The sequence below is a fragment of the Trematosphaeria pertusa genome (genome assembly GCF_010094035.1).
Source record: "Trematosphaeria pertusa strain CBS 122368 unplaced genomic scaffold BU26scaffold_10, whole genome shotgun sequence".
Taxonomy (NCBI): Eukaryota; Fungi; Ascomycota; class Dothideomycetes; order Pleosporales; family Trematosphaeriaceae; genus Trematosphaeria; species Trematosphaeria pertusa.
Window position 1 is genome coordinate 1,095,896 of NW_022987221.1, and position 23,264 is coordinate 1,119,159.

Genomic DNA, 23,264 nt, shown 5'->3' on the forward strand with positions numbered 1-23,264 from the left:
TGGCCTTTCACTGGTCGTACCGTGGAAACACGTATCTATTTTGTCTGGACGCACCAGCCGCAGGTTCCAAACTAGTTATTGTTCTGGCCGCTCGCCTGGGCACTGCCGGGGTTTTCCTTGCTCTGGTAGGCGTGCATTAGTCAGCCACGCCCGCTCTTGGCGGTCCGTTGACCTCAAACACTTCTGTTTGCCTCGCGACATCCGGACAATTCATAGACGACTACATCCAACCGCAACTATGGCTCCGCCTCGCGGGCGTCAAGACCTCCTTGCCCTGCTCATGCCTACAATTATCGGCCACAAAGACGAATTTGGCAAAGAGGAAACTTGTCCGCTCCCACTCACGTTCGACCGCATCAACGAAGGCCGGCCGTTCTCAAGGAACTTTATCCTTGCCCGCCTGCCCATAGAGTTGGTATGGGAGACCATTCAACTCGTCCCCAAGGCTGACCTCGACAACCTTGCTCTGGTGAATCGTGACTGCCGTTAGCTAGCTCGGTCGCGGCAATTCGCAAGCATCGCATTTGATTACAGCGATAGCGCTGTAGGAATCCTTCGCATTCTGCTACAAGAACAGGCGGAACGTAGTCGTAATGGTGGTCGGACACGGCTGCCATCCATCGGCGCCTGCATTCGAGGAATCATCGTCGCAACAAATCCCGGATCGATCAAATACCGCCACGGGCTCGATCTTGATGGAAAATTCAGCGAACTTGACAAAGAAGAAAAAGAGCAGATACTCGATCAGGCAGACGAGGCTTTCTTTGGCTCCTATATGCATCCTCTCATTATGGCCCTCACCGATACTTCCGTTTTGCCACATTTGGAACGCTTCGAATGGTGCGATAACGTCATTTTCGACAAAAGTATCTTTGAGGCAATCACATGCTCAAGGATCCAGCATCTTTTGTTGCGTCATGTCTCGGTAGATCAAGAGTTCACCCTGGATAAGATACCCGGTAGTTGTGGGTGGCGGTTGAAGTCACTCTACCTTGACGTGAGGTGGACGTTTGGCGGCGGCTTGGGTAAGGAAACTGGAAGAACATCCCCGCTCATCGCCCAACTTCTTGCACTGGCGGCGCAAACATTGGAATCACTGGTATGGAGCTGCTTCCCCAACCCTCTAGACAACACGGCCTTGCTCACCGATTGCGCCGACGGGGTACCATCGTTCCCCAAGTTGAATGACCTCCACATCAGTTTCACCATGCCGTATGATCCAGCTTGGCTGGAAGTATTGATCCAACCAGGAAACCGCAGCCCGATCCGCCACTTGGACATGGATATTGCGAGTAGTCCCCGGGTCACAGATTTCTTCAAGACATGCGGTACATTGCCGCGTCTGGAGACCTTCGTATGGAAAACTTATTACAAGGAGGAACTGGACTGCTCCTTTCTCAGAGCCAATCCGCGGCTTTGCAAGCTCATGCTCGATGGTTCGGTACCAGCTCATTTGCTTGAAGAGGAGGTCCTGCCTACGCTAAGCCAGTCCTTTGACAATCTTGTGTCCTTGAGTCTGACGTGGGAGAGTGACGATATTTCGCGGAAGGCCCTCACCCAGATCTCGACGTTGCGAGGCCTCGAGCAGCTGTGCCTTAGTGCCGGAAACCAGTTCGGGCCGCGATACACTTGGATTGCCGATCACGATGTCATTTTAGACTGTTGTCGCGGCCTGCAAAGGGTTCGAAAGCTTGCTTTTCGCCGGGACACTTACCAGCTCGAACCATATCATCTTCTGGAGCATCCAGATCCTCAGCGCTACTACGGGCAGAGGATTCCCCGCGACTTGGTGAACATGATGGACGATCCAGAGTGGTTCCTGCAAGAAATGGACCCGGTCACAGCGACTGAAAAATCTTGGGAAATGCAACATCTAGGTGACATGGTTAGGATAGCCGAGAAGTACGCGACAGCCCTGCCTCATCTGGATTGGGTCTATCTTGGAGAGCTTCCTATGCAAATTAAAAGGGGACCAGATGGGCACCTGAAAGTCATTCCGCTATCTCAGGAGCGGGACTCGTGCTGGACGCTTCTGCGAAGGATGTTTGGGAGGTCAAATGATACCAGCCTCTGAAGACTCGGGCCGCGGCATCCACAAGACAAGGTCTGCGGTTGAAGGATTGGCATTGGAAGCAAATTCCCAGATTCCCTTAGCGGCGGCATAACCCACGTATTTGGTCTATTAGAGCGCAACCCTAGTCTTATCTACTAAGATTCGAGATGGAATACAGAGGCGGAATAACTTTTATCTTCTCTCCTCGACCCAATATCATAGAGATGCCGCGACAACTTTTCGTTACTCCTGTGATCTGAGGACAATGGTAGCTCTTCCATTCCTTTCGCAGCTCTTCTAGTACCAACAAACCAAGAGACTCATAGCCCCATCATCGACATGAATGGTGGGCCGTCCCCCCCACCTCCACCCTCCATAGCCATCATCAGAGCCCTCATCCCCCTGCCGCTCGAACTCCCCGGCGGACCCGGCGGCGGACCCCCCGGCGGCGGCCTCTGATACACCTCTTCCGCAAACATTCTCAACTGCATCGGCATCTTCGGTTCGCCATAATGCTCAATGACGTCGGCTTTCGTCACCTGCTTCTTCAAACTGCTCCAATTCGCGCCGCTCTCCCCAAATTCCTCGCACTCTTTCTGCTTCTCGGTGTTCCACCAGGGCGGCAGCAAGCCAGGGCGCGATGACAGCACATTCATGAAAGCCTGGAAACCAGGCAGGCTGGACGCAGCACCCGTGTAGACGCTGTTGGGCTCGCGTCGACCTTCGAATGTGAAGCCGTCGGCTTGGTGCATGCGGAACGCATCGATCAGCAACTTGTAGACATCCTTCTCCGGCCGGTCGTACAGGTATGTGTTGTCGTCGAGACGAGTGAATGGGTTCGGAACGTGCTTCTCGAGGTTCGTGACGCGGGGGGGTCTGGTAGTTCGTGTTGTGCTCGATTCTAGGGCCGTTGGCCGCGGCGTTGGAAGAGCAGACTTTCTTGTGCGTCTTCCAGTCTGCTTTTTGGCAGTCGCGCGAGCAGTAGTCGGTGGATTGGCATTTCGCGCAGCGCTTCATGTTGGGGACCTCGGCGGAGGTCTTTTTGCAGGAGGCGCAGGTGCGGAATTCGGAGGCCATTTTGAGAGGTTTGGGGTGTTGGGTTCCGATGGAGAGAGGGTTGAAGCAGGGCGAACGTCGGTCTCTTTATTGGTTTATTGATTGAGGCGGTGAAAGAAGGAAGCAAGGAGGTCTTTGGTTGAGGTGGCGCGTCGCGTGCCCTGCAAATCACATACGCGTACCCCACGCTCCTGACACTAAATCCTGGGCTAGCGGGCGGGGAAGCTGCGGGAGGCGTTTTGCGAAACCAAACGAGAACCGGCGTATATGCAAGAACGGGGGCGAACTTTCCTGCATGGTTCTGGCCTCGACGGCCCCGCACCTCCCCGCGGGAGATCCCGCTACGACGGAGTGAACAGTGGCCGTATCCTGCTCAGGGAGAAGACTACCACAGTACCCTACCAATTGTACCTTATCATCCGTGGTGATCCGGGCCGAGTTAGACGTGTGTAGACGGCTGTGTCGGGCCGTAGAGTCGCACCGGCGAGACATGGCCCGAGGATCTGCTCAACATCCGCTCACGTCAGCATGACGATAAGAGCATATCTCCTACGAAGACAATATCATATATACAAGCTCTAGGTGTATTAAAGAACTATCATACGCTTAAGACACCAGCAGTTATCCAACGTCCCATCTTACAATGTCTTCCGCGACCACAACGTCTTCGATGCAGAACCCTTCGATAGTGCTCTACGGCCCGGGAAAGGCAAAGCTGGAAGATAAGCCAGTACCGGATATTTTAGACGGACACGATGTCATAGTGCGAATCGCATTCGTCGGCGTCTGCGGGAGCGATGTGAGTTCTTTCTCCACCCTTCCATGCCCTGCCCAAACCCCTAAGCCCTATCCCGAAAGCTTATCTTAACCTCTCTTCTTGCCATTACTAAGGATGACCAGGTCCACTTCTGGAGACACGGCGGCATCGGCGAGCATCACGCCGACCCCGTAGCCGGCATCGTAATGGGCCACGAAGCCGCAGGCACCATCTCGTCCATCGGCCCGTCCGTAACCCGCGTCAAGCCCGGCGACCGGGTAGCCATCGAGCCCGGAGTCCCCTGCCGCTACTGCCGCGCCTGCAAATCCGGCTCCTACCACTTCTGCAAAGACATGCGCTTCGCCGCTGCCCCCGGCCCGCCAGATACCCAGGGCACGCTGTGCAAATACTTCAAGGTTGCCGAGGACTTTGTGTACAAGATTCCGCAGACGTTGAGTCTTGAAGAGGCGGTGCTTGTCGAGCCTACGAGTGTCGGGGTGCATGCTGTGAAGCTTGGAGATGTGAGGCCCGGGGAGACGGTGGTGGTGATGGGGAGCGGGACGATTGGGCTGCTGTGTGCGGCTGTGGCTAAGGTCTATGGGGCACACCGCGTTATCCTCGTCGATATTCTGGATCGCAAGCTCGAATTCGCCCGGGAATTCCTGCACTGTGGGACTTTCAAGCCAGACACCAGCGCCAGCGCTGAGCAAAACGCCGCGGGTCTCCTCAAAGATCTCGGGCTTGATGAGGTAGATACCGTGATTGAAGCCTCGGGCGCAGCATCTAGCACTGAGACCGGCATCTACATTCTTCGTCCCGGAGGCAAATTTGTGCAGACAGGGATGGGACGGCCGAAGATCGAATTTCCGATCGGGGCTATGAGTGAGAAGGAGTTGATGGTTCGAGGATGTTTTCGGTATCGTTCGGGCGATTACGAGTTGGCGGTGAGTCTGCTGTCGAAGGGGATGATCGATGTAAAGCCTTTGATGAGTTCGATGACGCCGTTTGAAGACGCTACGGCGGCCTGGGAGAAGACGGCTAAAGGAGAGGGGATTAAGAATTTGATTCGGGGCGCGCAGGACTAAGTTGAACCCGGGGATCGAAATTCACTGCGTTTGCATTTATGTCAAATACCTTACAGTGCCGCGGTATATCTACCATCTTCTAGGGGACCTGGTACATACACGCACAGCTAATCCGCTACTTGGTTAGTTCGCATCGCATACTTCAGCTATACCCGAGGATGGCGAGCTCGGGCTGAAGCAGGCGCAGAAAATGAATTCCCCCGAACTGATACGATCGCTTCGACCTCGACAAACTCTTCCTATAGATCCGCATGTCCGCCCACTTCTATTTAATACGATGAGTCTGGCCTCTCGGGTAGGAGAAGGTCACCAAGGTTGTTGAAGAAGCTGACGTCACTAGGTTTCGGACCTCAAACCATGGCTCGCACCCCAAATTCTACACACCCCAAAGCTAAGATCAAGCAGGTTTTGAAACGACATACTTTGAAGTGATATGTACGGGGATCTTTGCTGATTAGCAAATATGCTGGAGAGATAATTGAATGCGCAGACACGTCGCGAAACTCCTGATGGCTTCACTATGGGGGCACTGAATGGAGGACACTATATTCGGAGAGTGAGAGCGAGGTATGGCCTTCAGTTGCAGTAACATTCTGAAATGCGAAGCTAATGACCGTTCAGAGTCCTCAATCCAGCTGCGGCTCGAAGTTGCTCCTTCTAACAAACAGCGCGCTGCTCTCTTTCCGTCGTTCTGAGCCGTCGCTGCAATGTCTGCTTTTCTTTTCCGTCGTGGCTGCGCAAATCTGATCGTTGATCTTGCTTGTAGCCGCGAAGCCCGTCTGTAGTCGTAAGAATGAGCGTCGGGTCGACTCTCGCTGCCCTGCACTCCGCTCATACTATCTCAAAGACAATCGAATATCGATACATATCTTCCTGCGACGCCCACTATCGGTGGATCCACGAGCGCAGCATCCACAGTATCTGCCACAGCGGGTCTGGCCTTTATTTCTTTGCGACGGTTCCATCGAGATCGATTCTCCACCTTGTCCCTCACCGCGACGACCCATTCTCATTTCGAATTGGGCCCTTACTAGAGACTACCTCCCCATTCTCCAAGCACACGAAGCTGTCTACTGGCATAGCTATAAATAACGCCGGGGCCTTGGCCTGGTCCGTAGGCTCACAACAGCCGTCGCGACAAACATCACCACAACTGCAACAATGCCAACAGCAAACAACACGCGACATATCAACGAGCCACGCAACGTACTACCAGGTGCCATCTTCCATTATCTCGATTTAGACGACATCCGTCGGGCACCGCAAGTCATTTCAGTAGAAGGCCACTGGGCCAGCTTCAGAAGCCTAGACACTCCCCTCTACAACACCTACGACATTATAACCCAAGGCTCCCGGCCTCCCCGAGTCTGCTACGGTGATGGAGCACCATTCCGCCTCGTGGTATCATCCATCTTGCTTACCCCGTACCGACCTGCGCGCGAGATCCCGCTCACAACCCGCGACGCCTGTCGTTGCGAACACTACGACTTCGAAGTCCGACCCTGGCGCCTGTACCGCAACCACCCTGAGATTATGATAAACGAGTACGAGAGGGAGCGGGTGGACCTGGCGCGACAACGGGCACTTGGACAATCGGGTGCCTTTAACTCTTGGAGAGAAAGACAGCTGGTGGAGATGAGGGAGGCTCGAGGGCTCGCGGGTCTTAACACTAGCGAGTATGATTGGGAGATCGCTAGGCGTGTGCTTGAGGATCCTCCGCCGTGGGGCTGGGTTGGGAAGGTCATGGCTGGTATGGGATGGGTTATGGAAGCGGAGCAGGTTGGAAGGGAATGCCTGGGATTTGACTGAGGTGGTGGCTCTACGGCGGCAATAACGGCGATGGAACGCAATGAGAAGGATGGGTGTGCTACTGTGAGAGGTGTGCTTGGACTGACGTCCAGCAAGCCTTCTTCCTACTCGGTGAGAATAGTGAGTGCAACACTGTTCCGTGCTCTCACTCTGAGATCACTCGGCCAATCTCGGCGAGTGTTAGCTGCTGGATCGCAATGCACTGTGCAAAAATATTCAAGGATGTACTAGACGGTCTCGGTGGTGATGACATGTTATCTCCGCGGTTAACTCCAGCTCAGGGATATCGCCGTCAACTGATAGCTCTGTATTGCCCATCACGAAGGTATCTATAAAGCTCAGGATGGTTCCAAATAGCCCAGTGACAGTTCCAACAAGGCTCCTACATGACCATCGCTTAGAGCGCACCGAGCAATTTCAACATTCAAACCATGGCGTCTACAACCGTTCTAATCACTGGTAACCACCACGAAGAGTACCCATCCTTCCCCCTTGCTAACGAAGTCCCGCAGGCGCCAACTCCGGAGCCGGCCTCGCAGCAACCAAAGAGCTCGCCCGGGCATCACCCACCCTCCACATCATCATGGCGTGCCGCTCTCTCAAGCCCAAGCAGCAAAGTCCGACATCGAAGCCACCTCCATCCAAGGCACCCTCTCGGTTCTTAAACTCGATGTCACAGACTAGCAGTCCATCGAAGAAGCCGCTGCGCACATAGAGCAAATCTTCGGCCGCCTAGACGTGCTCGTGAACAACGCGGCGTCAGGCAGCGGTGACCCGGACGTCAAAACGCGTTTCAGCCTCTGCTTGGAGACAAACGTCACAGGGCCCGCCATGGTCGCCGCGGCGTTAAGACCACTGCTCCTCAAGTCTGCAAACCGCTACTCCCTCTACATCAGCAGCGGCCAACGCACGCTCGTGCGCAACGCAACTCAGAGGCCCCCAACTCACTCTCTCCATCTTCAGAATCTCGACGCGTACATGGTCAGCAAGGCAGCGCTGAATATGCTGGCCGTGCTTGAATAGCGCGACTATGGGCCACAGGGACTGAAGGTGTTTGTTGTGAGCCCGGGGTTTGTGAGGAGCAATTTGAGGGGGACGAGCGAGGAGGCGAGGAGCGGGTGGGGTCAGGCTGGGGATCCGGAGGCGGCCGGGGAGCTTATCTTGAGTGTTGTCCAGGGGAAGCGGGACGGGGATGTGGGGTCTTTGGTTCATGCGGATGGAGTGTATCCTTGGTGAAGGATACCATTTTGGTGGCCTGCGACACATGATGGATAAGGATTGGAAGCTAGGGCGTGTCGAAGGTATCGTTCCTGCGAACAAATAACAGACTTAGAGTCCTCGCATGATGTGAGGCCGAATAGAATACATATGTGGAATTGGGGCGTATGGTAAGGATATCGGATCTGGGGTTCGTGCGCTCCGAACGGTCTCTTAGCTGGGCTGACGGACAGGATAGGACGTCATGGGGACACCCGTTGTCGCCAACAGGAATTAAGGCTATAGTCGCAATCGTTAGCAGTACGAGGTATCTACCTAAACTGCCAGTTCTGCTGCTTCAGATGCAGTGCAAACGCGCTCGCCTACCGTGCTTCCTGGCGACAATGTAACCTACACTTCACTCCAGGAGCCTGATATGGAAAGTAGCTGCAGAACTTGGACTGCGATTTTGCACTCTCACTTGGGAAGTCTTGCTCTGAACTGTAAGTTGGCTACGATGTTAGGTCGAGATCAGATAAATGGAAGTCGAGGTGGTCATATTCACCGCTCGGTAATGAAAATCCGCTATTTGTCGAGATCGAAGTCTGACGGACCGATTGGCATCGGCTACAACCAGTAAAGAAGAGGATCGCAAGTGCGGCGAGATAGTCTGAAACTTGTTTCATGATGTCGGGTGGCGGGGAGAGGTGGTTGGGTCTTAAGTTGGAAGCGGGTCGGGCAGCATGGCATCGTAAGTTGACTAGCCGGGCCTATTGTTTGCGAAAACAGGCATTTGTGTTGTGGCTTTGAGACAGCATATGCCGAGGCGTCCTTGGCGATACATCGTCTGTACCAATATCGTCACTTCAGCCTTGGAGTGACCCTGAAGTTCCCTGTCCAGCGCAACATTCCGAAAGCGCGATACACTCCAAGCTGCTTGGGCAGTCACCGTACTTGCTACTGTGAAGAGATTGCAAAACATTTGATCTTCTCTCTCTTCCATGTGGTGCGGACTGGACATCTTCGTCCAGCCTCGTTGCCTGAGGCTGGCTTCGGGCGCCACTTCGTCTAAGCCCGTCCTCCGACTCAGTCCTCCGACCACGCTAAGCGAACCCACTTCCAATAGTAAGCAGAAGGGCTATCTGTGAAGGCAAAGATAACGACTCGTAGTGGAATCTGAGCGTTGTTCGCATTGTCGCTGACCACAGAGCCGCAGCGAATCTAGGCAAACCTGCAGCCTAGTAGATAACCATTAGCATATAGAAACCTGGGATGTACCCACGTTTCCAATCATTCTTTGTCTAATTGTTTTTGGCGTCTCACAAGGTCGTACTTGTACGTAATAAGTGTTGCGATGCTGGATCCGTTTTCTGCACTGGCAGTTGCGGCTGGGTGTGTACAGTTCCTTGATTTCGCGTGGAAGGCGGTCACGGTGAAATCAGGCATCTTTAACAAATCCAATTCGACCGCAAAGAAAGATGAGCTAGCCTCTGTCGCTGAAAGGCTGCATACACTAAGTGTGGGGCTGGGACAGTCGAGGAAGCCCGCTGGTGAGCAGGAAGGGGTGTATAAGATTCGCGATGCGTGTCGCGCCATTGAAGAGGAGTTAAATTTGGTGCTTAATCGGCTGAAAGATACTGGGGAAGCGAAATCGGATCGTACGGGCCGAGGGGGTTCAAGAAAATGGACGAGCACGAGGCAGGCATTGCAAAGCGAGTGGAAAGACGAGCAGCTGATCCAGCTCGAGAAAAGGCTGAAGGAGTTGCGAGAGGATTTGATTTTGAATATCCTGGTTGAGCTCAGGTGCGTCTTGATGCCCTTCTTTTGCATTGCATGTGCTGATCAAAAGTAGAGAGGAGCAGGCGCCCCGGGCCCAGCCGGCGTCCAAAGATTCGGAAGCGCTCCGGAAAAGCCGCGACCCGATCCCAATTGGGCAGCAATTCCTCGAGAGCATCGACAAGAAGGAACGCTGGCAGAGAGATCTTGTTGCAACAATCTTGAACCAGAACGACCCCTTGTGGGACTCGCTGGAGCCCTCTGCACTCGACGAGCGCTCGTCGGAATGGTTTTTGGACAACCTCGCCTATCCCGAGATGTACGTGAGAGAATCCCAGGTTTCGCAGGCATTCAACGAGACTTTTAAATGGCTATTTGAACCAAGCCACGAACAAGCTTCCTGGACAGGCTTCCAGGCCTGGTTGGCGGACGCCGAAGCTGAGAATACATACTGGATCTCTGGGAAGCCGGGTTCCGGGAAGTCCACCCTCGTGAAGTTCATCGCCAACGAGGAACAAACGAACCAGCAGCTCCAGGAGTGGGCGCAAGGAAACACACTGGTGCGGGCGTGTTTCTACTTTTGGTCGGCAGGATCCAGGTTATATAAGACCCGCGAGGGGCTTCTAAGGTCTTTGCTCTTTCAAATATTCCGAGAGCACGGCGACATGACGACCCTCTACTGTCCGAGACGCGCCCAGGTCCACCGGCTTTTTGGCAGTTATCCCCTTCCGTGGACGATCGATGAACTCGAGGAAGCCATTGTGAAGGTGCTGCAAGCTAACGGGACGAAATTCTTCTTTTTGATCGACGGCCTAGACGAATGTGCTGAGGACCACGACGATCTTGTCCGTTTCATGCGCCACCTTACTGAGGGTAAAAACGTCAAGATGTGCATCTCCAGTCGTCCATGGGCCGAGTTCGAAGATAGTTATCAAGACGCCCCTCATCTAAAGGTTCATGAGCGCACCAGCGACGGCGTTCGACATTTTGTACAATGCCATCTCAGTCAGAGTCGGGGATTTGGCGAGCTGAGAAAGAGAGATGAAATATTTGCCGACTCCCTGGTTGAAAGCATCGCAGAGAAGTCGCAAGGTGTTTTCCTTTGGGTTCAATTCGTCGTTAGGGCGATCCTAATCGACCTCAAGCATGGGAACCGTATTGAGATCCTTCGTGGCCGATTGAAGGAGCTACCAGAGGATCTGGAAGAGCTGTTTCAGAAGCTGATTGACATGATCGAGGACAGCTACAAGGAGGATGCTTACCAGATCTTTCAGCTGATTGGGGCGGTGCACACACCGATCACACTCTTAGCACTGTCCTTCGCACACGAAGACGGACGTTCGTCGGATGTCAGTAACTACCCCTATGAGCCCCTTAGCCGGGACCAAATAGAGGGCAGATGCAGCCAGATGCAACGTCGGTTGATGAGCCACTGCAAAGGGCTTCTAGAGGTAGTCCCTGTCGTCAACGAAGCCCAGAGCAACACCAGCCCGGACGGCAATTTGGACGGAAGTGCGGGTCCAGCACGTTGCGCGTCTAGCCGCTCTCACAACGATGAAGCTAGCAAAGTTGGCACACATGCGGCATGCACTGTCCAATACATGCACCGGACGGTGAAGGACTTCCTCAAGAAGCGCGGAATATGGAAGTCGTTTGCGCATATCATCTCGGCGAGTTCATTCGATCCATATGCGGCTTTGTCTCGCGCATCGCTCATTGGGCTGAAGACTGCGAGCATCGAGACGATGACAACTGACCTTTTCTGGGAGGCGGTGTCCAATACTCTGCATTACGCCACGCTGAGTGGAGTCGAGGCCAATACTTCACTAGCGGCCGAGTTGGATGAACTGGATAGAACGGCGGACAAGATTGCGCGTATGCCATGGCCAAAAGAACCGAGCGGAAACCTAATTAAACGGCACATGGGAATCCCGCATCCGCATCAGAGAGTACCGCGCAGGGTCCAAGGTCACAACGAAGCTTGTTCGCACTGGTCGGCAGCCCAAGCCAAAGGAGGAAGCCAGCATTCCTTCCTTTGCATGGCCGTCCAGTTCGGTCTCAGCTCTTATGTGGAGGAGAAGCTCAAGTCTGGAGCACAGGTCGAGCAGTCCCCACGGTCGCGGTCCCTCCTAGATTGCGCGGTTCGGGACCATGTGAAATTGAGCGAGCTACCGCGGGCTCCACCAGTGGGGTTCGACCAAAGGCTATCGATGATCAAGATGCTCCTCGAGCAGGGCGACGATCCGAACAGGGTGGACGCTTATCGGGGAACGCCATGGATGCATCTCGAGGCGGAAATCAAAGCTTCATTGATAGGAGCAAGCAAGCCGGCGCGAGAACGACGGTACTCTAGAGTCTTCCTTCCGCGGCAGGCTCAGTCTACTGTACAACGCCAGCCAGCGCTAGACGCGTCCAAAGCCGCATTTTTGCTAAGCTCTGCCGAGCTATTCGTCAAATACCGGGCGAGCTGCTGGGGCGTAGACATAAAAGGCGTGACCGAGGCACTTGGCCGTGTCGATGAACAGCGTGCAACCGCATTGGGAAGGGCGATGAAGACGCGTCGCCTCAGTCTCTCGCACCTCTGGAGCTCGTCGGGGCGGCGGAAGGGCCAGATTGTTGTGCATGTGGTAGAGGTGTCGCAGACATCGGACGACGACAAAGCATGGGTTAAGTAGATACTTCACAAGCCTGGGAGAGATGGAGGTGTGAGGTGTTTTGCGGAATTTGAGAAGGTTTCGCGGGGCACGCTAGCTTCATCCGGTTAGCCTATCCCGGAACGAAAAAGCTCGCGTTTCATACCCTCTATAAACACCAGCACACCCGCACCACCTCGTCCACAGCACATCATCATTTTCCATCTCAGCGCACTTCCGCTTCTACATCCATTATCTAGACCTTTGTTTACAATTCGCGGGCGTGTGTATCTCGACCTCTTACATTGCCTGTCCTGCGTGAGCCTGTTGAGCGGCCCAACCTTCACGTCATCCAACCCCTGAGGCTTCTTAAGTCAATCTATGAGGATTCCCAACGCCCAAGGAACCTAAAGCGGGTTCAGCGAGCTTCAGCTAGCGGCTAAGGGCTGGAAAGAGCGAGTGATTCGTGGAAGGCAGGCGAGACTTTTGGCATATGCATTCTGAGCCTCGAAGAACCGTCGCCAGCACGGCTCGCGTGTAACGAATACCGTCATCTCGATCTTGACTTTCTGTCCTTGTATCTGGACAAAATGGATTCTGTTAATTCCTTTCGTTTGGCTTAACCGGGGCATGTCGTCTAAGGTCTGGATGGAAACAGCTGCGCTAATTATTCCGATGGAGCCGAACTCGAAGGGCCGGAGCACGCGAGCCTCTGTAGTTCGGAATTGTAAGCCTAGGGAGGCTGCAGCATTTCAAGAACGGGGAACGATAGCCGTGATCGGCCTCGCCGTGGCTCGGTCGCAGTATGCCGTGCCTCATCTGATGGAAGCGATTTGGGAAGCTCCATGGAAGCCGGGAACAAGCGAAGAATCTCGGTTACGGGTCCGCCATCCCTCGGCGAACCACTCCTTCTTAGGAAAGCAGAGGCCTGTTGCTGGAGAAAATGATGGCTAGAGCACTGCAACGACATCTACCAGCAATCTAGGCTTGGCACACGGCAGAGAGCGGAGCAGAACGACGAGCGCGACTCCTAGTCTGGCAGGTCTCTGGTTTACCAAGCTACGATAAAGGCTCTGGTAAGCTTGGAGCTTAGGCTGTGCACAATACCAGTGGGATGGGAGAGCCCGCTGCCTCTCCATATTCGAAAACCTGGAAGCTCCCACGGCTCACTTAGGACTGCGCCGAGAAGGATCTCGGATCCAACGACGCAGCGGTAACTCATATATCCAGGTACCGGACGGGGTGGTTAATCAGCTCCGAGTTACCTTCAAATCCTGGTATCTGGGAGCGGCTGTGTTCTGCGGGTATCTTGGCACCTTCCTCTTTCAGCCAAGCCCAAGCATTATCAACACCTCCCGCCCAGATCAGCCAAGCTGCACGTGACGGTAGAGCCAAGAGGAGGAACATGAACATTTTCGCGCCATGGCCGAACCGAGCGAGTAATAAGCTGCTTCGAACGAACCCCATGATTTCCCAAGACCGCCAAGCCCTGCTGTAGCGGTTTCTGGATCCTTAGATACGAAGCCTTGCCTTTAGTCCATCTGCGATAGGAAGGTATGATGGCATTCAAGTTTGCATCGGCATCGCGTATTACGGAGCACAACATGGAAAACCGCGTTTTGGGGTTGGCGCCGGTGGGATGGAGAGGATATAAGGCGGACGCTTTATTTGCGAATTGGTTGCGCCCACCCCCAGCATCTTCTCGGTGACGTCGCAACCATGAAGTTGATTACTGTTGTGGCAGCGCTCCTACCGCTGGCCTCGGCCGCAGGGTACTCCAAGCAAGAGTATGACTCTGGCGCGGTCATGGCGAAGATGATGGCTAAGAAAGAGGTCAGACCTTCATTATTTCTGTTCTCCAAAACGCTAATAAAATCAGGCTGCGTGGGCTCAGCACAAGGCAGCAGGCCGCTACGACAACAAGAGATGGAATGGCTTCGATAAGAAGCGAGGGGGTCGTGACGTTATCCGTTGCATTAACGGCAAAGCCGAAGCCGTGAAAGGCGACCCTGATCAGACGTACAAGTGCAAAGACATCGTAAGTACAGGATTCGTTAATGCGCAGTAGCTTCCACGCGAAGAGAACCAACTTGGGGGCTAAGTCCTGACGCATTGCAGGACATGTACGACTTCAAGACGCACGAAGAGCTAGGTAGCAATGATGGCGAAGGTTCCGGCTCCTGGGGTTGGACTTACTGGGGCCGCGAGTTCATCGCCATCGGCCAGACTGATGGCGCTGCTTTCGCCGAAGTCACCCGACAGGGCAAGCTGGTGTATCTCGGTCGCCTGCCTGCACAGGCATCGCCGGTCATCTGGCGCGAGATCAAGACTAATGGCAACTATCTTATTGTCGGTTCTGAAGGCGTAGGGCACAACGTGCAGATCTTCGACATGCGCAAACTCCTCAAGGTGGACCCAAGGCGACCAAAAGTCTTCTCAACCGAGACGGATCTGACGAGTCTATTCACGGGTAAGTAAAAGCACGTGTAAATTTCGTGATCTCAGGACACTGTATGCTGACGCCCCTTTTCTAGACCTGCCGATCGGACGTTCGCACAACGTCGTGGTTAATGAAGAGAAGGGCTATGCTGTTGCTGTCGGTGCGCAGCCTCGGAATAGCTCATGTGCTGCCGGCCTCATCTTCATCAATATGGATAACCCGGCCAAGCCTTACTCTCCCGGCTGTGCTCCTCAAGATGGCTATGTACACGACGCACAGTGCATAGTATACCGTGGTCCGCACAGGAAATACTACGGCCGTGACATCTGCTATGGCTACAATGAGGACACGTTGACCATCTACGACGTCACGAATAAGAAGGGACCACAGGCCGCTTCGGTCATCTCTCGAACCCCCTACAAGGGAGCCTCCTACACTGTACGTCTCATGCTAGCGTATCATTCTTCGCCATAGGCTAACGAATCTTCTAGCACCAAGGCTGGATCATCGACCCAATGTGGCAGACTCACCTCGTCCTTGACGACGAGCTAGACGAAGGCGAGCTCGACCCTGACCGCACACCACCGGACAGCCCAGCCATCGACGGATTCCCAGTGACCTACATCTTCGACATCACCAACCTCGAGAAGCCCGTCAACACAGGCTACTACAAATCTAGCGTGCGCTCCGTCGACCACAACCAATTCATCTACGACGGCCTTGCCTACCAGTCCAACTACCAGGCCGGTCTGCGCATTCTCGACGTCAGCACCATTCCTTCGGATCCATCCGGCAAGAGCGTCAAAGAGATCGCGTACTTTGATGTCTATCCCCCGGACGATGACGAGGAGGGTGGAGGGATCGCGGTTTGGGACTTCGGCACCTGGAGCCATTTTACGTTCCCGAGTGGTTGGATTGTTATTAACACGATTGATCGCGGTGCGTTTGTTGTGAAGATGAGCAAATTTGCGGGAAGAGGATATGGAAAGCGCCACGTCAAGAGGGTGAGGTAAGACGCGGTTTGTAATATATGGCCCATGAAAAGGGCGCGTTCGGGTAATGCTTAGTTTAAAGCTCACTTGAAATATTTGTGATACCATTAAGCATCTTCTTGCAGCTCTCGGTGCTGTGTGCCATGGAATGTTGCATCCAAACAGGAAGTTTGCATCGCCAGTTGGAGGACTTTCCGCGCCGGCAAGTGCGAATGAATTATGGATGTACGCACGTTCTCTTCGGGACTACTACTGATAGGTTAGTCTCTGCCTGGCTTTATTCTCGAGTTCAGCTCAGCTGCAACACTGCCACCGCCCATGCAGCCACGATGGCTTGGCGTTAGCGTCATCTGCAGATTCCGAACTTCAGAGCCCCCAGCAACATACTTCCTCACTCCACCACGATAAGCTCGCCGTAGTTATGGCTAGTTTACCTACTGTATACTCACGGCCCCACCAAGCTCGTCGTCGACCACTCATACTATATGAAGTCGACGGGTATCCATATGACTTCGCCGACGAGAATCACGATAAGCGAACGTTCAACAAACCACCAAAATCCCTTAGAAGATCCGTACAACGAGAATATCGACAAGAGTTCAAACTTCTCAAACCGGGAGTTCATGCGCTCTGCCCAGAATGCCAGGGCCTCCGTTTCGATCCAGAACGCGACCTAAGTGAGGAAGATGCTCCATTCCAACAGGATTCCTCCAACCATCAGAGTGAGGATGATCTTCGCGGAGATTCCAGCAGCGACGGCGACGGTAGTACAACTCCCGGCTCCCCGGAGAGATATGGAAACACGTCGACTTCTGAACTGTCGGTAGCGAGTTCCAACGAATCGGTAGCTCTGGAGACTGCGGTGGACTCCCTTCTTGGATCTAGCAATGCTGGTTGCCATCTTTGCACACTGGTAGTAGGTGCACTCATGTCGGCCTTTGGTGAAGGGTGGCATAAAGCGTTGTCTGCACCATCAATTTCGGTCCTCATCACGATCAACGAATCGAGTTTAGTGATATGCTGCGGGAGCGAAAGGACTTCGCTGTCAATTGGAGATGTTCCTCCCGACTCATCGCCAGTCAGAGGTCATTCAAAGCTGTTTTACCCGGCCACTATGGATATGAAAGAGGTTAGCATGCCGTTGCCAGATAACTGCTTCACCGTAATGGATTCTCCCGGAGCAACTATGTCCATTGTGGGCTCGTTATATCATGAACTAAAGCCTAGAAGGCATAAGAAGGTATAAATCGTGCTACCGCGAGACTGATCCAAAGGGCTACCGCTAAAATAATGTAGGCTGTTTTCGTTCCCTCATCGACTTGGAATAAACTTTCGGAACCCGTGCCTCCTCGTACCACGATCATATTTGAATACACTGAGGAAGGGATGAGAGCTAGATGGGAAAATGCAAACGAGCCCTCAAGGCGGTATATGAACATTTTCCCTTCCAGGTCCGATTCATACTATTTGGAGCCACCACATCCTTACTGTATGCTTCTCTTAGAGGGCATATATTCCTGATACTAATTCATAATAGGCTCATGCGGTGAAGGGCTCTGGGAAGCGTCCCTGATACAACAGGGAGACACATGCTACATCCACCAGAATCCACTGGGGAATGGCTTGATACAGCAGATCAAACATTGGATGGCTACCTGCGATAAGCTTCATCCTGACTGTGAACGCGAAAGTGAGCGCATTCAGTCACTGAGACTGATAGATGTGGGCTCGCCCGACGGCAAGCAGCTACCGGCTCTCATAGAAGGTTTTGAGGATACCCGCGAAGTTGAGTACATCACACTCAGCTACAGGTGGGGGAACCCCTCCGCTGACATGCTCACTACAACGGCGGAGACCATTGACCAACGGAAAGCTGGTATCCCTATGGAACTGCTTCCAAAGACGATGCGCGATGCTGTCATCATTACCCGCAGGCTGGGAATACGATATTTGTGGATCGATGCTTTATGTATCATCCAGGGTTCAAGAACTGACTGGGAGGAGCAGTCCGCAAACATGGCGCAAATTTATTCAAGGTCGGTCTTATCCATCTCAGCCCACGGAGCCCGCACCGTCCATGATGGCTTCCTCAACCCGAGGAATCCGTTACAGGTCCGAGGATGCATCCACCCATCCCTCATTCCAGGGCGAAACGTAGTAATTTGCCCCGACATAATCGAGCCAGACGCTGCGATAGAAGGGAGCATTCTCAGCCAGCGAGGTTGGACATTGCAGGAACAGATTCTGCCACACCGCATTCTCCATTGGGGCCCTCATGAAGTATCGTGGGAGTGTCGGACGATGCGAGCAACGGAGAGGCGTCCGCTCGGAAAGTCTAAGGACTCGACCCGAAACAGCTATGCCACCAGGACCAGTCCGATGGAAGTCAGAAATGACTGGGTAGGCCTCGTCGAAAACTACTCCAGAAGGCAGCTCACCGTACCGAGCGATAAGCTCCCTGCGATTTCTGGGCTTGCGAGTTCGTTCCAGCGAAACTTTTCGCCTCCTCCGGTGTATATCGCCGGAATATGGTACGAAGCTGCTGTACCCTACCTGGGGTGGCATCGAGATACTTGGGATTACCCGCGAAGGGGAAATTCCAATGACAGCTCCACGACCCGAAGCGAGACCCAGGGCCACGGTCCTACCAGTCCGCAAGCTCGCGAAGTTCCCAGTTATCCCGTGCGGATGCCTACGTTCTCATGGTCATCGACGGACTCCGCGATAAAATTCGTGCAATATTCTCCAAGCCCATTCGATGCAGTTATGGCCGAGACAGTGACGTACGATCTAGACCTCGACGGCCGGTCTGAGTTCGGAGCTGTCAAGAGCGCGTCAATTACTCTTCACGGATATACCAGCCGCCTACAACGACCCGAAACCCCGCTGGGTTATGGCATAATCTTGGATGATGACCGCTTCGAGCTCGGGGATCTTGGGGAAGACTGCTTGCTACTCCATCTCTTCTGTTCTATCGAACAAGGGGCGTTTAGGTGCTCGCAGGGATTCAGTCGGGAGAGCGTATCACAGCATTCGCTGATTCTTCTCCCGGAGGTCTCAAAGGGGCCTGAGACTTATCGTCGGATTGGCCTGATGAACAGGAGCTTTTCAAGCTTGGCCGGGCCTGGAGAAGCACATCAAAGTGTTTATCCCAACGTTGTGGCCGAACTCGAGCGCTGGATAACAAAAGAGATAGTACTGGTATAAGGAAATATCCTCGCTGGATATAGATGTGAGAAGTTCAGGCCATGGAAATTGTTCTAGCTACTACCGATGAATACCGCCAATGCATTTCGCCTTACTACTGGCTGCCGTCTTCTATTGCTCACTCCTCCCACAGCGGAAAACAACTTACATCATGTTTCCCACAAACCCTCTCAGTAGGCACCGGTGTTTCCCACTGCTTACACATATACCTCGCCGCGCAATACGCCCAACTCGCACAGAACCCACTGCCGCAATCTCTCGGGCCCCCACCCGTCATTCCACTTCCATATTCCGTGACACATTGGTACTCCACTTCCTCAAACAGCACCTTCCCCGCATAAACACCCGTTTTCAGCCTCCCACTCACCGACGTGGATGGGATCTGGATAGAGAGTAGACCCTGAGGCCAGCCATACGCAAGCGTTGCATTGCCAGGGATGGGCGGGAACTCCATATGGGTCGAAGACCAGAAGAACGCGCTCATGTTGGTGGCGCCGGCGAAGGGTGTGTAGGGGAAGCTAGTCGATACGTATTGGGTGGTGTTTGTGGAGGGTGCGTATAGTGCGACGAGGTTGAAGGTGCGGGCTGCGGCGCCGTGTGGGTCGGGGAGGTTGTAGGGATCCCTGGCGAGCGAGTTGTCGCAGTGCATGAGTGAGAATTGGAGATCTGAGCGTGGTGCGGTGGCGTTTTGAGCTGCTATCGGGATGGCGGTTGCGCAGAGGAGAAAGAGTTTTACACTCTGTTTCATTTTGGGCTTTTCTTGGATTCGTAGTGAGGGAAATTTCCCCGCTCAATGCTAATCACGGCGGTGAGCGATGTGTTGTATATGTTGCAGTCTGCGCAAAGGCTTTATGTACATTTGGAACATTCGCCTCTACGCCGGCCAGATTGGCAGGATGCGAATATCGTGAGGTTGCAATGGAACGTTAATATGTTGGGTCCTAACCTTAGGCGGGAACAATATAAAGACGAGAAATTACCCGGATGCACCCTTGGAATCCTACAGCCGAAGATCAGTTGCGAGTGCCTACCGAAGCGATATTAATCGAAGTCCAGTTTTACATCCAATGAGCCAGGTCTCCTGTATACTGCAAGTGCATCAGGTGACGAGAAAGGCCCCCAAGAATAAAACTGCATTCTGGTCACGGTAGAGTATGTTAAACCGGATTAAATAGTAGTGATGTCACTGACGCAAAGTATAAGATCAACTCCTTATTCATTCACCTACAAATCGAAGCGCCGTTGTGGGGAGCCATGGCCCTATGATGTGCTTGCTGACTACGAGACCGCCGAGCTTGAGGCCTTTTGGGGGCATGGTTTGAAGTGAAGAGTTGAGAAATGTGAACCACGGGGAACTCCTTAAATAGTGCTTTGAAGCGTGGGCGGGGAACGAGGAAGGCGTGCCGAGAAAAGGAGACGTGCGTGGAGTGTCTTTTAGGGAATTCTAGTAATTTCGAGCGCTCCTCTTGCGTTTGCTTGTGCCTTCCAGAACTTTGATGGTCCATTCTCATCATATGTCTCTTGGATGGCAAGTCGATGGTCCTGGAGTAATTCAAACTTCAGTCTTGAGTGCTGCGCCCCTCCAGAGCAAGAATGCTGCTTGCCGAGATGTTATAAACCGCAGACAGAGGCCTTGCGACAGGGATAGCTACTGGTCGGTCAATGGGCGCTCGAATTGAGCGCGCACACCATTTCATGAGCCATCAGATTTTACCACCACCATCTAGTAGGCACTCAGCCATTACTCAAGCATAACCATCTCCCAAGTTCGGTCCGATTTGGCCCAGTCTTTCAAATACACCCATCCGAGTTCCCTTCGATATGCATACTTCCCTCTCCGCTGAATCATGAATAGGTTGACAATAGGCAACATATCCAGCATTTTACCCTCTACATCTGAATAATTCTTCGTCTCTCGCTCCTTTCCAGAATAAGGCCGAATATGCAGACCCGAAATAGAACATGCAATGAATTCGCACGTAGCAGTCCTTTCGTATTGAGGGGAATCGACTTCCTCTCTCAACTGGGTCACCTCTCCGCACAGTTCGCCGATGGCATTGTCTTCTGAGTCGAAGATAGCCAGACCATAGCTTTTTGACGGCTTGGTTCCGACTCGGAAGAAGGCAGTTTGGGGTTCTGCCAGGATAACACCATCTTTGACATCGCCGGCTGGAATGTGCAAGTTCTCGGACCATTGAGACAGCTCTCGCGACTGCAGTGTGTCTTTCCGGAATGCGTGATAATTTGACCAGCGAGCAGTGAAGGACTCCCGAATAGTCGAAAACGAATTGCTCTTTAATGACCATGAAGTGGATGCATTTCGTACACAACCCTCTTCACAAGAAATTGCCATATAGGTTTCCCAGCCTTCATCCACTTTCGTATTGATGTGAGTGTTGATTGCTTCCAGCTGCTCATCTCCCGGCATAGGAGTGGCACTTTTTCTATACCAGAGTGTCAGTGCCCCATAAAATTTCGTTTCTTGATAGTGCACTTCATCCGAGTGACCCATAGCGGATGACCATGACCAAGTGGGACAGGTGATATCCTGCGTTTCCAACCTAGATGGGGTACTGGTGCCCATATTTGCATACCACCGCAGCGCTCGATCGAAATCCACTTTTGGTAAGCCATATATGAATGTGCTTTCAGAATGCGACCCATATAATAGGTTCGTGATGCCAATGAAGGCGTTGTAGGTATCGGAGCGGTACGACAGGCTTCGAGATGAATAGTTTTTGAGATGGCGGGCGAAAGCTTCGAAGCCTGGGTTCTCTGACTCTAGAAGGAGCCCATAGGAAGTGAACTCGTTCAATGCAGTCTCTGAGTTGTATGCGTCTTCGTGAAAGATAGAGGTCCTGCATTCAAAGTATGCTCGTGTGTTCGTGAAGTGAAGTCGACGGTTTGCGCAGACGGCTTCCTGGTATGTCCATCCTCGAGTATGCCATAGAGCGAAGTGGTCCTCTTCGGGGTCTCGAACGATGTTTGTAACGCGAAGGCCAGTGATACCTTCATGGTGTTGAACGGTTGGTCGTTGATGGCTAATGCCGTGGATTCCGAAATCCATGCTGTCGCCATAGGCTACGACCAGCACTAATAGCGCTGAAGAGTATACATCGTTCATTGCGCTAATTTGATTGATCTTGTCTTCAGCATCGTCCTGTATGATGCAGAGACGGTCAGCCCATAGATATCTAATCCCAAGTCGGGTGCAAGCGCTCATAGCATCTTCTATCGTTCGAGGAATCTGCGATACGGACAGGCCGCCGTCCATCTTCATGGCTGCAATGGTTGCGCGGGTAGCGGTAAGAAGTGATGGTCGTGTGTCCCTGCCCCAGACGTAGCTAAGAGCGACGAATGAAGCGTCATTCGTTTCCACAATGCGTCGTCTAGGGATATCGATAACCCGGAATCCTCGTGGCAGAGCTGGGTTGATTTCTCCGCGGCATTTAATATGCTCCCGACGACACTCATTTATCTTCTCTTCAAAGCGCGACCAGGAAATCCTCTCGCCAATGCTGGATGTGTTCGATTCTTCTCACTGTTAGATTACTGCCTTAGAATCTTGCAAAGATAACCCACCGTACCATTGCTGATGTCAATATGAAGATCTCCTACCCACAAGTTCGCCTGACCGTTTTCTTCTGCATACTGGAGATAGATATCTGCCGCGACGCTAGATTTATGCTCGTCAAGCGGGCCTAGAAAGAGGCAGATATTATGGTCGCTCCTCATGATAGCCGAAACTCGGTTTTTATCGAAAGCATGCAAGATCATATGCCAAACGAGGCGACAAAGCGGGCACCTCGGAACCACGTCTTCTTGCACAAGGCCTTGTCGCAGATGAAACAAGAACCTCCTTCGAGATTCCACTGACACGCACGTCACCAAGTGCCTCAATCGTAAGTGTTGACAGATGGGACAGAGACGCTCGTCCTGGAAGGCTGAGAGGGAACATGGGTGGCAGGGTTGGTGGAAGAGCTCCTCCCTTTCCGCTGTAGTTGGACCGCTCTCACTGTACTCGTAGTAAAACAGTGAGAACGGACAGTATTCACAAATGCCCATCGCGGATTGTTGACGAGGTCGTCGTATACAGACGGCGAAGGGTGTGATGACAAAGGTGGGGCCAGTTTGGATGAGTCAGCCTTACAGAGGACGGGGCCCGCATTTTACTTCCCGACCTAGCAGCTACAAGAATGCGATAAGCTGGGCTTCCCAACACTGCTTTCGGGGGCCACCATTTGTGGGCCTACAATCCC

At 53.2% G+C, this 23,264-nt stretch overlaps 10 protein-coding genes across 10 annotated transcripts; 7 read left to right on the top strand and 3 right to left on the bottom strand.

Moving 5' to 3' along the window:
* Window positions 1-238: 238 nt before the first annotated feature.
* BU26DRAFT_576792 (uncharacterized protein) lies at window positions 239-2,322 on the top strand (the record flags this gene model as incomplete). Its single annotated transcript, XM_033834381.1, has 2 exons — window positions 239-415; window positions 491-2,322. 2 exons carry the CDS (start codon window positions 239-241, stop codon window positions 2,072-2,074), a joined length of 1,761 nt encoding a protein of 586 aa, XP_033681782.1. The 3' UTR covers window positions 2,075-2,322.
* A 51-nt stretch (window positions 2,323-2,373) lies between these two features.
* On the bottom strand, window positions 2,374-3,130 carry BU26DRAFT_532484 (uncharacterized protein; the record flags this gene model as incomplete). Its single annotated transcript, XM_033831099.1, has 2 exons — window positions 2,374-2,901; window positions 2,990-3,130. 2 exons carry the CDS (start codon window positions 3,128-3,130, stop codon window positions 2,374-2,376), a joined length of 669 nt encoding a protein of 222 aa, XP_033681783.1.
* A 649-nt stretch (window positions 3,131-3,779) lies between these two features.
* BU26DRAFT_532485 (GroES-like protein) lies at window positions 3,780-4,951 on the top strand (the record flags this gene model as incomplete). The annotated part of the gene is made up of 2 exons (XM_033831100.1): window positions 3,780-3,908; window positions 4,010-4,951. 2 exons carry the CDS (start codon window positions 3,780-3,782, stop codon window positions 4,949-4,951), a joined length of 1,071 nt encoding a protein of 356 aa, XP_033681784.1.
* A 924-nt stretch (window positions 4,952-5,875) lies between these two features.
* Window positions 5,876-6,950, top strand: BU26DRAFT_521213 (uncharacterized protein). Its single transcript, XM_033829478.1, has one exon. The coding sequence runs from the start codon at window positions 6,113-6,115 to the stop codon at window positions 6,758-6,760; it is 648 nt and encodes a 215-aa protein (XP_033681785.1). The 5' UTR covers window positions 5,876-6,112; the 3' UTR covers window positions 6,761-6,950.
* Window positions 6,951-7,191: 241 nt separating this feature from the next.
* BU26DRAFT_532486 (NAD(P)-binding protein) lies at window positions 7,192-7,996 on the top strand (the record flags this gene model as incomplete). The annotated part of the gene is made up of 4 exons (XM_033831101.1): window positions 7,192-7,219; window positions 7,273-7,377; window positions 7,458-7,771; window positions 7,802-7,996. 4 exons carry the CDS (start codon window positions 7,192-7,194, stop codon window positions 7,994-7,996), a joined length of 642 nt encoding a protein of 213 aa, XP_033681786.1.
* A 1,315-nt stretch (window positions 7,997-9,311) lies between these two features.
* On the top strand, window positions 9,312-12,408 carry BU26DRAFT_567126 (uncharacterized protein; the record flags this gene model as incomplete). Its single annotated transcript, XM_033833622.1, has 2 exons — window positions 9,312-9,760; window positions 9,810-12,408. 2 exons carry the CDS (start codon window positions 9,312-9,314, stop codon window positions 12,406-12,408), a joined length of 3,048 nt encoding a protein of 1,015 aa, XP_033681787.1.
* Window positions 12,409-13,959: 1,551 nt separating this feature from the next.
* Window positions 13,960-15,847, top strand: BU26DRAFT_53386 (uncharacterized protein). Its single transcript, XM_033831183.1, has 5 exons — window positions 13,960-14,199; window positions 14,246-14,404; window positions 14,485-14,836; window positions 14,901-15,244; window positions 15,298-15,847. Exons 1-5 carry the CDS (start codon window positions 14,086-14,088, stop codon window positions 15,817-15,819), a joined length of 1,491 nt encoding a protein of 496 aa, XP_033681788.1. The 5' UTR covers window positions 13,960-14,085; the 3' UTR covers window positions 15,820-15,847.
* Window positions 15,848-16,195: 348 nt separating this feature from the next.
* BU26DRAFT_53523 (HET-domain-containing protein) lies at window positions 16,196-19,083 on the top strand. Its single transcript, XM_033831262.1, has 3 exons — window positions 16,196-17,038; window positions 17,095-17,287; window positions 17,336-19,083. The coding sequence occupies exons 1-3, from the start codon at window positions 16,220-16,222 to the stop codon at window positions 19,003-19,005; spliced, it is 2,682 nt and encodes an 893-aa protein (XP_033681789.1). The 5' UTR covers window positions 16,196-16,219; the 3' UTR covers window positions 19,006-19,083.
* Window positions 19,084-19,123: 40 nt separating this feature from the next.
* On the bottom strand, window positions 19,124-19,781 carry BU26DRAFT_606974 (uncharacterized protein; the record flags this gene model as incomplete). Its single annotated transcript, XM_033835706.1, has 1 exon — window positions 19,124-19,781. The coding sequence occupies exon 1, from the start codon at window positions 19,751-19,753 to the stop codon at window positions 19,124-19,126; it is 630 nt and encodes a 209-aa protein (XP_033681790.1). The 5' UTR covers window positions 19,754-19,781.
* A 784-nt stretch (window positions 19,782-20,565) lies between these two features.
* Window positions 20,566-22,740, bottom strand: BU26DRAFT_488128 (HET-domain-containing protein; the record flags this gene model as incomplete). Its single annotated transcript, XM_033825969.1, has 2 exons — window positions 20,566-22,542; window positions 22,593-22,740. 2 exons carry the CDS (start codon window positions 22,738-22,740, stop codon window positions 20,747-20,749), a joined length of 1,944 nt encoding a protein of 647 aa, XP_033681791.1. The 3' UTR covers window positions 20,566-20,746.
* Between the last annotated feature and the right edge of the window lie 524 nt (window positions 22,741-23,264).